The sequence below is a fragment of the Cydia strobilella genome, chromosome 24, assembly GCF_947568885.1.
Source record: "Cydia strobilella chromosome 24, ilCydStro3.1, whole genome shotgun sequence".
Taxonomy (NCBI): Eukaryota; Metazoa; Arthropoda; class Insecta; order Lepidoptera; family Tortricidae; genus Cydia; species Cydia strobilella.
Window position 1 is genome coordinate 4,396,033 of NC_086064.1, and position 16,318 is coordinate 4,412,350.

Sequence of the window (16,318 nt, forward strand, 5' to 3'; positions counted from 1 at the left end):
CTATCTATTATTACCTTTTTGGTACGGAACCCTAAAAATAAAGCGAATTTAAGTTTTTCATACAAAACTTGTTTTTGCTCTGTTTCGTTCGTTTTATAACCTGGAGCTATATAAACTGATTACAGACCTAGATGTACCTCATGTCATTGTATATGCAGTTTTATTACAATCAAACACGTAGTTTTAAAATGAGAACGTAACTCCGTTTGTATCAGTTTGTATGGGTAGGTGAAATTTGGCCGAGCTTGCTGCGTACTCTTAAGCAAGTAAACATTACAGTCTGACTGCATTACCTACTAGGAACATTTTTTTAGGATCCTAGTTAGGTTATGCGTTTTACTTGGACTGTTGGAAGCTCGTATTGGTCACCGTGTAGCACGGTTTTAACATAAAGGCTTTAAAATTGCGAATTTGGTGTAATGAGGACAGTTGTGAATGATCTCAAAAAAAAAGTAACATTAGAAATAAAACTCATTTAATGCACAATAAATAAATCTTAGGGGATGTTGGCGAGGTAGTCCTTGACGTGCGCCGGCTCGAGGCGGCGGAACCCGGCCGCATCGCAGATCCCCACCTGTACACAATACATACATTATTTGCGACTTAAATAACCACCTACACTCGTAAACAAAAAACCGGCCAAGTGCGAGTCGGACTCGCGCACTACGCAAAAAACGGTAAAAAAATCACGTTTGTTGTATGGGAGCGTTAATTATTTATTTTATTCTGTTTTTAGTATTTGTTGTTATAGCGGCAACAGAAATACATCATCTGTGAAAATTTCAACTGTCTAGTTATCACGGTTCATGAGATACAGCCTGGTGACAGACGGACAGACAGACAGACAGCGGAGTCTTAGTAATAGGCTCCCGTTTTACGTACGGAACCCTAAAAAGTATGTGGAGCTGGATTGCGGTACCTAAACGGCGCAACATTTTTGTAGAAATGTATTATTAAACATGTAACTTTAGACTAGACCATATAATGTAAGGGTCCGTACATCGACACCTACTTTGAGAATTTCCGTTAAGCCCTATTTACACGGCGCAAGAACTTGCAAGAAATATTTGATACATTGCAAACTAAAGAGTACAATGAATTCAGTTAATCAACCAAAAGAAGAAAGAAAGAAAATCTCATGCAAGTGTTTGATCTGTCTAAAATCTTTACATTCCCCTTGACTGGCCACACCTATAGTCGTTAGCTCGTTACAATATTTGTTATATTTCAGTGCATTTTGAGAAAAATATATTTCTAAGATGCGTTAGTCAAGCTATTTTCTTTGGTACAATTACCTCAATATTGTCGGCAGTCATCTGCCCCTCGAAGCCCTCCTTCAGCGTGAGAATGGCGGTGTGGACAGCATCATCCAACTCCAAGTCTTCAGTATACCTGTGCCAGAAACAAATAGCTTTTAATATAGTGTTTTTATAACTTTTTCATCCAACTCAACCCATTTTAGCGTGAAAATTTATTTAACAACCTTTTCCTCTGAGTAACAACTTAGTATTTATACTGCTTTAATATTATAAAAGTACCTATACCCTTTCATATCTACCTTTGGCTACTAAGCAAACTGTTTTAACTGCTACTACTTCTAATATGACTAAAAAAAACATAACCCCCCTTTTGCTTTGCCACAGTCGGGTAAAAATCTATAAATGATTCAAGCCGTCACCTCTTCTCCAAGAACGTCTTCCCGTTATTGAAGTTTTTGCCCATGGCAGTGGCCTTCCACGCGAAGTATGCGCCCGAGGGGTCGCACTGGAACAGGAAGGGCCGCCCTCCCTCCCACCCGCAGATCAGCAGCGACACGCCGAATGGCCGCACACCACTGCAAATAATACATAATGTTAGCTACAAAGTCTGCAAATTGCTGACAACGCAACACGATCACCTAACGGGACCCCTTCCTCAGACCGCGAGGACCGAAGTTCAGCCTAGATGCTCGCTCAAATAACATCATCCATCCTTATATACTAACTCAGATATTTCATAAACAGTTCTTTCCTAAGATCTAAATATAATATAAATATACATGTGCTTGGTGCTGAACAGACGCCTGTGCTGGAATCTGGTATTGAACAGAAGGACATGATGTCACAATCCTCAGCATTTAGGGAACAGCCAAAGAAGAGATGTACAGTCAGCTGCAGAGAAAAGGTACCCCACGTCCATATCAATTTACAGAACTTTCTATGGAGGGGGGGGTGCCTCTTTTCTGCAGCTGACTGTACATGTAGCGTGCCGTGCAGAACAAGGGGTTGGAGCGTTTCAGACTGTAGCAACACGTGTCAAATAATTTTTCCTGCTACCTTGGTTTTATACTTATACACATCTGACCATGTCATCCTTTATACTCTGTATGTAATATATTTATTATTTTTATTTATTTATTTATCATTTATTGCAGACAACATTGGTCCATATACATAATAAGCATAACACAATAAGATAACAGTTGCAATTATAATAAGAATTAAAATAAAATTATAAAATTAAAATTATGTTAAAATTAATAATAAATAAATCTTGACATTTAAATTTAATAGATTGATCATAACAATGGATACTGGTACTAATAATAATAGATTAATTAAATTCTGATTAAAAAATAATAATAATAATAATACTAAAATTAAGATTAAAAATTAATAGTAATTCATTATGCGCAGTCAAAAATAAATTTAAATGTCAACGCTAAAATTAAGTTTAAATATTAACATGCAGACTATGCCAGTGTCCAGCTATCGGACAATCTAGCCTGTCTGCCACCAGACTCAGGATGCTGTTGGAGCTCCCACGCACTCGGCGCATAATGGAAGCTGTTCGTTTCCGGATTATGGCTTGGAAGCCATCTATTTGTGAAACCGCAAACATCCCAGAAGCGCTACAGTACCTGGGAAGACCCAACAGCATCCTCAGTATGTTATTATACAGAACGCGCAAGGCGCTGATTGCCTTCTGAGTATGGTTGACCCACAGGCTGCACGTGTACAAGGACTGGCAATATGCCTTAAATAGGGTTATCTTAACGTCCCTTGAACAACGTGCAAACCTGCGCGCCACCATGTTACCCCTGACAGCCAACGCCCTGCGCTCCCTCTCAATGTCTGGATCGTCCGAGAGGCACTCCGTGACCCAATGACCCAGGTACTTGAATTTCTTGGTTCTGTTTAGAGGTATACCATACAGCAAGATTTCCGGTACCCTATCCACCTTATGCTCGCGCGGCTGGAAAACTAGAATCTCACTCTTAGCCACATTGTACCTGAGTCCGTGAGCCACGGCATACTCCTCACACATGCTCAGAAGTTTTCTGACTGCACAAACAGAGGGCCCCAGCAGCACCATATCGTCCGCGTAACTAATATTGTTTACCATATCCCCGGCAATAGCGCAACCAACCCTGGTACTACTGAGACTCTCTATGAGCGCATTAATGTACAGGTTGAAGAGACGCGGAGAGGTTAACCCACCCTGTCTCACCCCGCACCTCAACCTGTACTCATCAGAAAAAACGTTGCCCCACTTGACAACATTCGTTTGGTTGTTGTACCAATAATCAAAAATACCTATTACCTCCTCCGGGACGTCTGTCTCTGTACGCAGCTTATGCCAAAGTAGGTCGTAAGACACCATATCAAAGGCTTTAGATAGGTCAAGAAAACACCCGTAAACCGGTGTTTTCCTATCGGTGTAATATCGGACAGTGTGCTTGAGACTAAGAATTGCTGTTTCAGTCGATAACCCAGCTCGGAAACCAAACTGGGCATCATGCAGCTTGAGGTATTTACACAGCTGTCGATCAAGCAAACTGTCCAACACCTTGGCTACCGTGGTCGCTAGTGATATGGGTCTATAGTTGGCTTTATCCGTCGGATCACCAGTTTTGTTCTTGATTATTGGCACAACCACCGTTTTCATACATTCGCCAGGCAGATACGAGTGACGAACCGCCACTGTGTAAAACATCGCTAACACACGCGGCAGGTGCACTCCAGCGTACTTAAGGTGTTCAATACTAATTCCATCGTGACCAGGAGATTTGCCCCTGGTCATATTACGTACGACTGAAGCTACCCCTGCCGCGTCGAACTTAATAGGCGATCCAGACCCACCGGTGACACTATTCACCGCCCGACGAGTACTTGCCTGACTATTTAGCGGCTTAACCAAAAACGTGTCCTTGAACATATTCGCTATGTCAGCGGGCTTGCTGCAACCATCGACACTGAGAGGGACAGACGATCTAGGGTTTAGTTTATTCGTCTGTTTCCAAAAACTTTTAAAATCTTTCCTATTATGGTGCGTGGCTAAAACATCCATCCTTATCCGCTCAGCATTATCCTGGCACCATTTCAGCCTAGACTTAAAAATGCGCCTAGTTTCTGCCATCCGTTCATAAAAGGGCCCATTCGATGGTTTGCCATGCGATACCCATAACAAGAAATGGTGCCTGGCCTCTTTGTGAGCAGGATACACATGCCTGTTCCAGCCCACCACACACTTTCTTTTCCTGTTTTTGCAACTAGACACAGAAGCACTAGCCTCACTCGCATATTTCATCGTATTAACAATCTTTTTATATAAACGGTCTATCACTACTCTGTGTTCACAGTTGCCACAGAAACCATCACAACATTCGGTTAATTCCGTCGGGAAGTCTATACATTTAAGACCCTCATTACATAAATAATGGTATTTTTCAATTTGAGTAGCATCCCTATGACCCCACAATACATTATTATACACATTGCTAGGCGGAACACGAACAGGTTTCAAAATATTTATGTCACAGCTGACTTCCAAGGCTAAGTGGTCAGACCAGTCTGGTCCGTAATGTACCTTAACGTCCGTCACTGATTGCATCGCTGCCTCGGTCACTAAACAATGGTCAAGCCAGCGCGTACAACCGTATGCATCACTCACGTACGTAAAAGTATCGGATGCTACTCCTAATTTAACAATATCCGCGCACAACCAAGACTGGTCCTCACAAAACTTTAGTAACTCCCGGCCAAACAAGCTATCGGGATGCGCATTGAAATCACCTAGAACATAAACTGAGCATAACTCGACGCTCTCAACGATAGCACACACTTCACTCAGGCACTCTGTAAACTCACTCAAATTGTCAGCATGGTTTACGGGCATGTACATCGAAAACACTAAAAACGAACGATCACAAACTTGCACTTTAATTGCTACGAGCCGATCACTAGCACAGTCAATCACGGACACTGAGTCGAACGCACTTTTCTTCCATAATAACGCTACACCTCCATATGGCCTGCCGCGTATTATACCTACAGTGTCATCGATACTAGACTTGCCCGCAAATCCAAAGCTGTCATCAATACTGCCTAAATATGCCAGGTTATTAGGTTTTCGCGGGCTTGGTTTCCGCAACTTGACGTCATTTTTTTTTTTTTTTATGTGATGTTCAGCAAACGAGCAGACGAGCCGCCTGATGGGAAGCAGTCATCGTCGCCCATGGACGTAAGCAACATCACAGGAGCCACTTAAGCATTGCCGACCCTTGAGAACCCTAAATACCCGCTTCTTGAAGAATCCCATGTCGTAGCACAAAGGAAATACCTCAGGAGGCAACTCATTCCACATTCTGCACGTTCTGGGAAGAAACGAGCGGGATGCCCGCTTATTCATGGTGTGCCATGTGTCTAAGAAGTGAGGATGAGCTTTGCTCCTTTGGCGGGAGGTGCGGTGATAGAAACGAGACGATGGCACCAGATCAAAAAGTTCTTCGGAACATTCCCCATTGTACAGACGGTAGAACATGCAAAGAGAGCCAACGTCTCTCCGAAGACTAAGAGGTTCTAAGCCGTCAGTAAGTTCGGAATTGCCGACAATACGAACTGCCCGACGTTGGATGGAGTCAAGGGGAAGGAGCTGGTATTGTGGAGCGCCAGACCAGAGATGAGAACAGTACTCCATATGGGGTCGAACCTGCGCTTTATATAACAAAAGTCGGTGACCCGGTGTGAAGTACTGTTTGGCTCTGTTAAGCACCCCAAGCTTTTTGGAGGCCAGTTTGGCTTTTTGTTCCAGATGACTACGAAACTGGACTTCGTTCGTAATGTCGACACCAAGTATCCCGATACTTTTAGCGGTGGTAAGGGGAATGCCCTGAAACTTTGGCGCCGTGACAAATGGGGTTTTTTTGGCGGAGAACGCGCAGACTTGTGTCTTACTGGGGTTGAACTGGACGAGGTTACGTCTACCCCATTCGGAGACCTGTTCAAGGGACGTCTCGATCTCAGACACAAGTCGCATCCTGCACTCCGACACCTGCTCAGGGGGGGCGTTTGCACGACCTGTATAACAGCTATCGCCAGTGCTGTCGTCTGCATAGCAATGAATATTGTTAGTTAATAACATATCATTGATATGCAGAAGGAACAGGGTAGGCGATAGTACAGATCCTTGGGGTACTCCAGCGTTTATAGGCTTATAATCCGAGCATATTCCGTCAGTGACGACTGAAATGCTACGCCCAGATAGAAAGCTGGAGACCCATGTGCACAACCCCTTAGGAAGCCCGTACGAGGGAAGTTTGGAAAGAAGTGCCTTATGCCAAACCCTATCGAAGGCCTTTGCGATATCCAGGCTAACAGCCAGTGCCTCTCCCTTGCTCTCTATGGCGGTGGCCCATCGGTGAGTGAGGTAAACAAGAAGGTCTCCCGCGCCGCGACCACGGCGAAACCCGTATTGCCGGTCGCTAATTAGCTGGTGGTCTTCGAGGTACTTAAGGAGCTGGTTGTTTACCACACGCTCCATTACTTTAGAGAGCAGGGAGGTGATCGCAATAGGCCGATAGTTGGAAGGGTCGGTACGGTCACCCTTTTTTGGTATAGGGTGAACCCAGGCAATCTTCCAGGAAGACGGGAATTTCCCTGAGCGGTATGAGAGCGAGAATAGTCGCGTCAGAACCGGAGTCAACTCTGGAGCGCACGTTTTTAGCACAACAGCAGGAATACCGTCTGACCCACTGGACTTCTTGACGTCGAGGGCAAAGAGTGCACGCCTTACTGCGCTTTGCGTAAAGCGCACCTCGGGCATGGAGTACTCGCATTTATATTGCATGTCATTTATATTGCACCTATTTTGCGTGATGGGTTGTCAGCACTATTCTTGCCAACCCAACTTGCCCAAGAAGCCTAGCAGACCCTTGATATTACACTATAGAACAAATAATCAATCAATATATCTTTTGATTTTGGTTGTGTTGCTTTGACAAATGGTCTGGCCCTAGTGGGTAATGACCCTGCCTGTGAAGCTGATGGTACTGGGTTCGAATCCCGGTAAGGGCATTTATTTGTGTGGTGAATACAAATATTTGTTCCCGAGTCTTCTTCTTCTTTGTGTTAGGGGCTATATAAGGCTCCAAAGCCTATGTATCACTGCGACCATCCCTGATCTATTGTGATCGCCACCTACTACTTACTCTCGATCCAAACCTGCAACTTCAAACAGCTGCAGGATCTTTTTGATCTCGAGACTAACTCCTCCGGGCGCAATATATGTCCGCCCAGGATTAAGTCACGAGTATGCATTAGGCAAGAGCACTCTGTGTGGATGTGCAGGGGCGTCTCCTCTCGTCTCTGTTTTAAAGTCAGTCATGGGTGTTTTTGATCTGTGTAACATGCCCCCTAATTTTTTTATTTTTTTATCTTGAAGTAATTATGCCATGTCAAAATTTAATACCAAATAAATTATCTTACCCCGACTGTGTGTATTCCTGCATGACAGTGGCAATTCTCTGTACTAGCTGAGCAGTCGGGATGGGCTCATGGTACATGAGGTAGTACTGCTGGGCCATCTTGCGCGCTTGGGTCACCAGCAGCCGGTAGTCAGGGCCCATGCCTGAGTAGACCATTCCTGAAAAAAAAAGTAATATTTTAACTTCTTGACTGATTTTCATGTAGCTATTTAAGTATTATTTTGTATGTGGTAGGAACAAGAAGTATTTATTTACTGCAAATTAATTCTGCAAAATAAGGTAAGTTAGGCCACAGAATAACTAATAGTACTACCGTACAGAAAAATAACTCCTTCACAAGTCAGATTTAGGTACAAAATTATACCTATACTCGCCGCCTGCAAGCAAAATTGACTTATAACCGCGCACGAACCGTGAATCTTCTTTGCGCGCCGCAGTTTTATGACCGAGCTGCGAGTATCGACAGGGGTTGTCACGCGACAAGTTTTTGTACCTATACCTACTGATTTATTATTTTTAAGATAAATTATTTCTGCTTCCTTGTTCTTCCGTTTATTCATACATCCGTAAACAGAACAATATCTAAAGATTTAGGTTTCGAAGGCATTATGTATTTTCAATTTTGCGCGAGTCGAGCGGCAGCCCATTGCCATACGCCTGCCCGCTGGCGCGCCGGTCAAACGTACCTAAACTGCGTAGTGACACCCCCCTGGTTAGGCAAAGGCCAATATGTTAAAATTGCATTGAGAAACTATGTAATAGTGTGACGATGTAGTGTGATGAGCTTTCTGTATGATGAGGAAGCCTGCGCTGTGGATCTGAAGGTATGCTGTTATTATTATGTTTTTTTTTCTCAATAATTTTTTTAGAGCTATATAAGACATCATTTCAGATGTAATAAAATATGTCGTGTCTATATTTTAAACCGGGTCACTCACGTATTTTTAAGTTGAATAGCTCGACATGTTTCGGTCCAATTTACGAGGACCGTCTTCACGGAGCACGACGCGTCTTCACTGGTCAGGGTACACGGCGCACCCTCGAGCTATTCGACTTAATAATACGTGAGTGACTCGGTTTAAAATAATTTAATATGTTTGAGTCTCACGAGAGTTTTATAGTCTAATAGTACTACCAGACTAAGTAATGCTCTGAAACGTAAACGTTCAGCAACTTACCAATATGGCCTGTGATCATTTCCACCTTGTTAACACTGTGTTCATCATAAAGGATGCTCTTGTGCTTGTTCTCTGTCGCAATTACCACGCCATTGGACGCTGAAATGAACGCAAACAAATTATATTACATATTATCCTCTCCAACTTCGTTTGGATGATGAGATGACATGACAAAATTTTAGCAACAAGATTTATTAAGGACATCCTTTTTTCAATTATCTAAGTAAAAGCATAAATTAGTGAGACAAAATAAGTCATGTGTAACTTTTACAATTTCTAAATGTGGTAAATATGACGAACAAAATAATTACCATAGACGCTAACATAACCTCATTCGCAAGTAAAATCTTACCTTTAATACCGACGGACGTGCCGCCGGCAGCTACAGCGGCTAGAGCATATTCAATTTGCACTAATTTTCCTGAAGGGCTGAAAGGAAAATATGAAAATTATAAACTTTTTGTACAAAAGTTACGCGATGAATATTGAACCACTTATAACTTTGAAAACTACATGCAAATACACTTATTTATACGCAAATACCGATGACGCCTACATTGAAAAATAAAATCACAGGGTTGTTCGTGGGAAGATTTGCGTAAATGAATAGAAAATTACCTAAAAGTTGTAAGAGAAAAGCTGTAGCGTTCTGACGCCATGATTACAAAGCAGATTGTCAAATTTATTTACTGCTGAATGTTGGCAGCATTGAAATATGACAGTCATGATTTCCACAGATTAGGCAAATTTGTACCGATTATTCGTTCGTTTTCCTTAATCGAGTGTTCGATTTATTTAATAATTTGCCGATTCCTGGAATCCAAACAAGCGCACTTCTTAGTGATTGGTCAAATCGTTGACCAATAGAAAGCGTGCATCTTCGCTCGATATTTGATTGTCAAATTTAGGGAAACATTAGTCTATTTATAAATTTAATGTTTCGGGTGTATTTTCAATAAAACAGGCAGTCGCTATGTTGAGCAATCTGCGCGGCGTCTCGCCTTTATCCGACGCTATGTCCGACAGTACTTTAGAAAGAAATCGCGCTGAAAAGGCACTTATTACTAAAACGCCCGCCCAGAGTCTGGTTTTTGGGAACAAAACCAATGTTAGTGGGACAAAGAATTACTCCGATAAAAACGGCAACGATGTTACTAAGTCGGTGTATAAAGGACGGAAGACTATTGCATTTTGGACGCTAGTGTGTTTGCTGTTCATCCTCGCCATCGGGAACCTAATTCTCACATTCACCATTCTAGCCGTTTTGAGACTCGGACAAGGTATGTTACCTTTCTCTTAATAGTTTCATTTTCATATTACACTGGGACTTTCACGTATGAAAGGCGGCGATGTCCTATTCCTATTTAACTAGGCCCGAAAACCATAGGCTTTACTTTTTGCTTTTTGTAAGTATAATAAGTATATAGGTATTTATTTTTGTAAATTAGGGGCAGTGACCTACATTAAAGCTAATTATGATGTTGATCAATATCATCGTTCCAATAGTTTCAAGTACCTATATATAGCTATTTACATTGATGCATTTAGTTCGTTAGTTCATTCGTAAGTAGTTCGCACAACAAGCTCTAAGAGTACATGCTTTAAATTCCGCTTAAGCTTGATTTCCTCCTACGCTGACATCGGTCGCAGACGTCGGTCGAGCGTACGAATTAACACGATGTTCTATGGGCCCCCGCACACCGACACTGACGTCCGCGGCAGATTTTTCTTCCAACGGTACGCTCGACCGACGTCAGCGACCGACTTCAGCGAAGGAGGAAATCAGGCCTTAGTAAAGCGTAAGATGTCACTGTCGGAGAAGCGGTCATAATTTAATAAAAAGTGAAATCAAATCCACGTACGTATAAATTGATAAATGCCCAGTGCGCCCAGGCCCGGATTTAGAGACCTAGGGGACTGAATGGCACTTGGGATTTAGGGCGTTCTTTGTCCGTCTCAAAACCATTGCTAGGTTGCCTGGACCCCTAGACCCGGACCCTCTAGGTTTAGGCGGAAATCCGGCCCTGCGTGCGCCGCTGTGGGTTTTAATTTTAAGTAATGAACAACGTGAAGGTCGCAAACATAATAACAATAGTGATGTCACGATGTGTTTTAATATCTTAAGCGAAACGGAAACGCTTTTCAATACCATCAATTTTCAATACCGTTCCGTCTGCAGTCTGCATTTTCGTCTCAAAATAAAATTGTGGGCTCGCAATAATTATAGGTACCTAACACCCCGACATTTGTTAATCGAAATTTAACTAATACATATGCCCCGTAGCCGTTTATAATTATTATTCATGACATTAAGTGTTCGTGTCATACTGTGTCTGTGTGTAAAAAACCGGCCAATTGCGAGTCGGACTCGCGCACCGTGGGTTCCGTACTTTTTAGTATTTGTTGTTATAGCGGCAACAGAAATACATCATGTGTGAAAATTTCAACTGCCTAGCTATCACGGTTCATGAGATATAGCCTGGTGAGTCTGGTGACAGACAGACGGACAGCGGAGTCTTAGTAATAGGGTCCCGTTTTTACCCTTTGGGTACGGAACCCTAAAAAGACCTGTTGGGCGTCCAACTCTACGGTTTAAGAACTCATGTACGAGTAAGCGGGACATTTTATTTTATTTGGGGCGTCGTGGACCTTTGAGTGTCACGTCGACCAAACAGTGATCTATTGTGACGGCCCTTTAAAGTTCATTACTAATGCCCGTTGAATCCAGAAAATTCCAGATTCTTTGGGCCGTAATGTTCTACTGTACCTCATAGGGTTGCAGTACGTTAATAAAAATAAATTAAAAAAAGCGGGACATGGACAGTTTTGGCATTCGGACCGACGGTTGGGAGAAACGTGCCGAAATGAAACCGCAATGGCGTCACGACATAAAGTCGGAACATCAAAGCACGATGACTGGCTGGAGAACGTTAAGCAGAAAAGTCTTCGTCGTGCTCTACCACCTCGCGTTTTGTGTGCGATCGATGTGGCAAGAAATGCCGCGCTAATATGGGACTTTATAGCCATCAACGGCGATGCGGTGTCCCATAAATCCACAAGCGCCGCAACAAGCATCTACAACAGATGATATGCATACTGTATAACAGCAAAGAGAGAATATATAGGATCTATCCTCCCCCCCTCCTCTCTCGGGGTACCCCTCTAGGGGTACTGTCATCTACACACACGACACACGATTAAAACTAAAACATATATAGGTATATATGGATAAATGATTTTTTATTTGTATATTTTTTATATGATTTTGACCCATGTTCTTTCACTGATATGTGTTAAAATTGTTAAATAACAAACGAAACCGTCAACGCCATCTAAACGAGAATAGGCCAAAGGTTGGTATTGGTGGTAGCGCCGTCTGTGCGAGAATCAAATTTTCTTGATTTCCGAGGCACGTTTTTTCCTTAAACTTTAATTATCTTATACGGAGTCATATGTCGTATCGTATGTGTGTTGTATGTCGGAGTGATATGTCTTTGATAACAGAAAACAAAATTTCTGATTTCTTTCTTATAGGCATGGAAAGTATGGAGCTTCTCCCGGAGCACAACGCTATCAAACTGCTGGGTGACACAGGATTTGAACATGTTTACAAACGTGACGGGCTGCTCGAGGGCTTCAGGGACAAGCCTGTCCAAATCTCCAGCGAGAACGGCACCGTGCGAGTCACATTGCAGACTAGGTTAGTTATAAATGATGGCACATTTCGCACACATAAGGTTTTGCCGACATTCTACCACTGACGAGTAGGTAAGTGATAAGGCCTAATCCAGGGGCTCCCAATCTTTTTCATGCCGCGACGCACTTGCAAGTTGAAAATTTAATCTCGGCGCGCTAACCTAGGTGCTATTCGAAATAGATAGATTAAAAGGGCCCCGCGGCTCACATTTTAGGAACCCCGGTGTAGTCAATTCATTCATTACCTACTATTGTTCGTTTTTTTTCAACCAAGCCTTTTGTCGCCAAAAACGTCTAAGGCCGTCGTGATTGTCGTGCATACAGCACTAAGAACGATGATTTATTTAATGCAGTTATGGTTACACGGCATTACAGCATTAAAAATACCAATGCGCCAAGAATTGCATCATCATGCATGTATTGACAATAATGACAGTGACAGATGGAAAACGCGGGAGACCTCCAGCCGGCGTTAAGGATGCGTTCCATGCTTCCATGTCACTAACAAAATGTTTCATTACACAAAAGTAGGTATAAGATACAAAATACATAATAACACATCACATAACATAGTATTATACACCGACTGTGGAAGGCCTATCATCGATCGTCTCACAATACTTCAGACATTCACGGTACACAGTCGTCCATCTCCATGCAAACAAATCACAATCAGGTGCTGACGTCAGTGATGATAACCCAGGTAGCAGTGACGTCAGAGAAGTCGTAATGTCGTAATTCTGACGTCATTATGACATCATTATGACGTCAATGACGTCATAATGACGTATAAATGCTACCTGGGAAGTAACCCTTGATGCTTTCGCGTAAACTTTATTTTGAATCGCTTGTGCCCATAATATTACTTAACTCGTGAAACTTATCCTTATGCAAAATCCACCTCGAACTTCAAAATACGCGTTTCTCCTCAATGTCGGCAGATTATCTCGCACGGAAACGAAGTTGGCGGTGAACTCTTCCGGTGTGTTTGTACGCGGCGTCGGCGCGATGCGGCTGTTGGACCCAGTGTCTGGGGAGACTGTCTTCAGCACCGCCGCCCGGGAGATGAACATACCCGATGGCGTCAAAAACCTTAACGCTAAGGTAACTAGACGTTAAGGAAACGAGAATTTATTTATAGTTTTAGTTAGTAAGACCAAGCTAACTTCTGCAGCGAATTTGATAGCACACTGTGCATGTTTGTTTTAAACCAATTTTAAACGTCGTAATTTCATAGACTTTTGCTGTTTATGATAACACTTCCACGCTCTGTGCTATCAAATTCGTTGCAGAGTTAGCTTGGTTTAACTTTAGATATGTTCTTCTGCACCTATATTGTATGTCCTAAGATACTAGAATTTAATTTAACTGAGGCTACAGATTGGTTTTAAATGTTGATGAATGAACTTAATCTGGCATAACAGAGTATCCTCCTAAACTCTTGCGTCACATCTCCAGAACCTCTAGGCCGTCTAATTCTGACTAAACAGAAACTATAATATTTAGTATCATCACAAATCTTAAATGAGGCATTTTCTATGAAAAGGGACCTTATTGTCGATGGCGCTTACGCCGCACAGCGTCGTGCGGCATTGTATTTATATCGGAGCATCGTTTATAATGGCGTAAGCGCCATCGACAATAAGGTCCCTTTTTATAGAAAATACCACAAATAGTAGCGTCACGTGAGTATGCCCTCAGGATTTAATACCTGACTAATAGGTCAATAATATAAAAACACCTTTCTCTTCCAGCAAATCTCAACCAAACGCATATCCTCACCAACCGACCAAGACTTGAAACTCAAATCCGACTCCTCAGCCCATCTGCGCGGCTCCGAAGGCACCCGAATGGAATCCAAGGAACTCTTCTGGTCCGCCGACCAAGACATCTACCTTAAATCTATCAACGGCTCTGTAGTACTCAGCGGTAAGGAAGGTGTATATATACCGGTAAGAAATTTACCAATAGCCTTACCGTTAAACCGTACGGAACCCAGTACGGGACAGTTTAAAGTGTGCGTGTGTATGCCGCAAGGGAAATTGTTTCGTATCGCTGTGCCCAGTGGGCAGAAAGTCACGTGTTCGCATATAAATATGACGGGGGATTTGAATCCTTGTATTTAGATGTGTGTATAGGTTATGTCGCTTCAAGATAGAGAAAATAGTAGATGATATTAAAATGCCAGAATTTACTGAATATAGAATATGTCCAAAAGTATTTATTGTAGTGTTTTACAGAACAGTTAGTGGTTTCTTTGCGTTGGTGTGGTGAAAAGTTTTACGTTTCACGGTAGCAAATTTTGTGCAAACTACGAGTACCTTGAAACCCTCGCAAGTGTCCACTTCTAACTACTCGCTACGCTCGTGGTTCAATTTTAGAATCTTTCGCTTGCTCGGGTGTCAATATTAGCACGAGCGGTTAAACTACAACTTTGTCCCCTTGTAAAACAAATAATTATTCTCTGTATTTATCAAAGGCCATTACAATTTAGTAAAGTGGCTAATATGCCACCATAATGGCTCTAACAAACTTGAATACCTAATGTTGTCAATAAACTACATGCAATAAACAAGAGAATAGTACAATATTTAAGGCGTAATACACTACACGATCTGTCAGGCCCGATTTATGAGTGTAAAGACTTGAGCCTCATTCACACGAGCGCTTTTTCAACGCGCGTTTAAAAAGCGCTTCAATCTGCCCGCACGCTAAATTCGATTTAAGTACCAAGGCTTAAAGTTGAAAATCCAATATCTTGATAAAAAACGCGCGTTGAAAAAGCGCTCGTGTTATGAGGCCTTACGAGTCTTTTTAAGGGCCCTCCACACTCGTGCGCGAATCGCGGCGTGAAGCCGCGAACGCGAGTGTGGTGTCTAGTACGCTAATCAGCGAAATCGACTCCACACTTGCGTTTGCGGCTTCGCGCCGCGTAGTCTCGAGCGAGCTTTACATTTCCCCTAATGATATAACAGACGGGCGTACTGGACTGCGACCTTGTTCCGGTTCCGGTCCGAGGTCTGTTCGATACAGTGGAAGGCAGTCCGCCGTACGTTTGTTAAGAATGCAACTATATGTGAGAGCGAGAAAGAGATATACTGGCCGAACTATGGTCGCGGTCGGGTTGGTACGCCCGTCTGTTACAGTAAGTTAGGAAGGGTCCCTTGAAGTTAATACGTTTTTTACGATATGTATACACGTAGTATTTACTTAGTAATCTGTGATGTATACCTAGATCCGTTGAGTGTCCTAGTCATGTTATGCATACAGTAGTAGGAGTTAGAACCTTAGCAATTCAAAAACCCGTTAGGGAATGAAGCAATTTGTCAATTGTAATGTTTATACTAAAATATTAGAGGTAAGAAGCTAAAGTCGTTGCAGCTTTCATACTAAAAATGATGATTGTATTGTCTTAAAATCTTTATAGATTTGTTTTTATCAACCTATAATAGGGGATATTACTGCAATGTTCAGCCATCAGAGTGCAGCACTAGCATTTTTAGTAAACCATAGAGTAACTGTACCATTAACAGGTTTTTGATAAGTTTTCAGAGATAATAAAATATGACATTGATGCATCAATGCGGTTTGTTTACAGAGGACCTATCGGGAAACGCGAATCCGAAATTTCGCTATCTGCCTCTTTATCCCTCGAATATGCAAGAGTGACAGAGACGTTAGATAACGAAATTTAGATTTT

The 16,318-nt window shown here is 42.4% G+C and overlaps 3 protein-coding genes across 3 annotated transcripts in view; 2 read left to right on the top strand and 1 right to left on the bottom strand.

Annotated features, from left to right (window-relative positions):
* LOC134752111 (interleukin enhancer-binding factor 2 homolog) overlaps positions 1–16,318 on the top strand; it is a 141,756-nt gene that overhangs the window by 15,664 nt on the left and 109,774 nt on the right. The window lies entirely within an intron of this gene.
* Positions 459–9,636, bottom strand: LOC134752383 (proteasome subunit alpha type-2). The gene is made up of 7 exons (XM_063688091.1): positions 9,541–9,636; positions 9,275–9,351; positions 8,923–9,021; positions 7,746–7,902; positions 1,679–1,834; positions 1,296–1,392; positions 459–574 (listed from the first exon to the last, which is right to left on the bottom strand). Exons 1-7 carry the CDS (start codon positions 9,579–9,581, stop codon positions 497–499), a joined length of 705 nt encoding a protein of 234 aa, XP_063544161.1. The 5' UTR covers positions 9,582–9,636; the 3' UTR covers positions 459–496.
* On the top strand, positions 9,777–15,322 carry LOC134751963 (beta-sarcoglycan). The gene is made up of 4 exons (XM_063687476.1): positions 9,777–10,202; positions 12,457–12,622; positions 13,560–13,722; positions 14,373–15,322. The coding sequence occupies exons 1-4, from the start codon at positions 9,896–9,898 to the stop codon at positions 14,742–14,744; spliced, it is 1,008 nt and encodes a 335-aa protein (XP_063543546.1). The 5' UTR covers positions 9,777–9,895; the 3' UTR covers positions 14,745–15,322.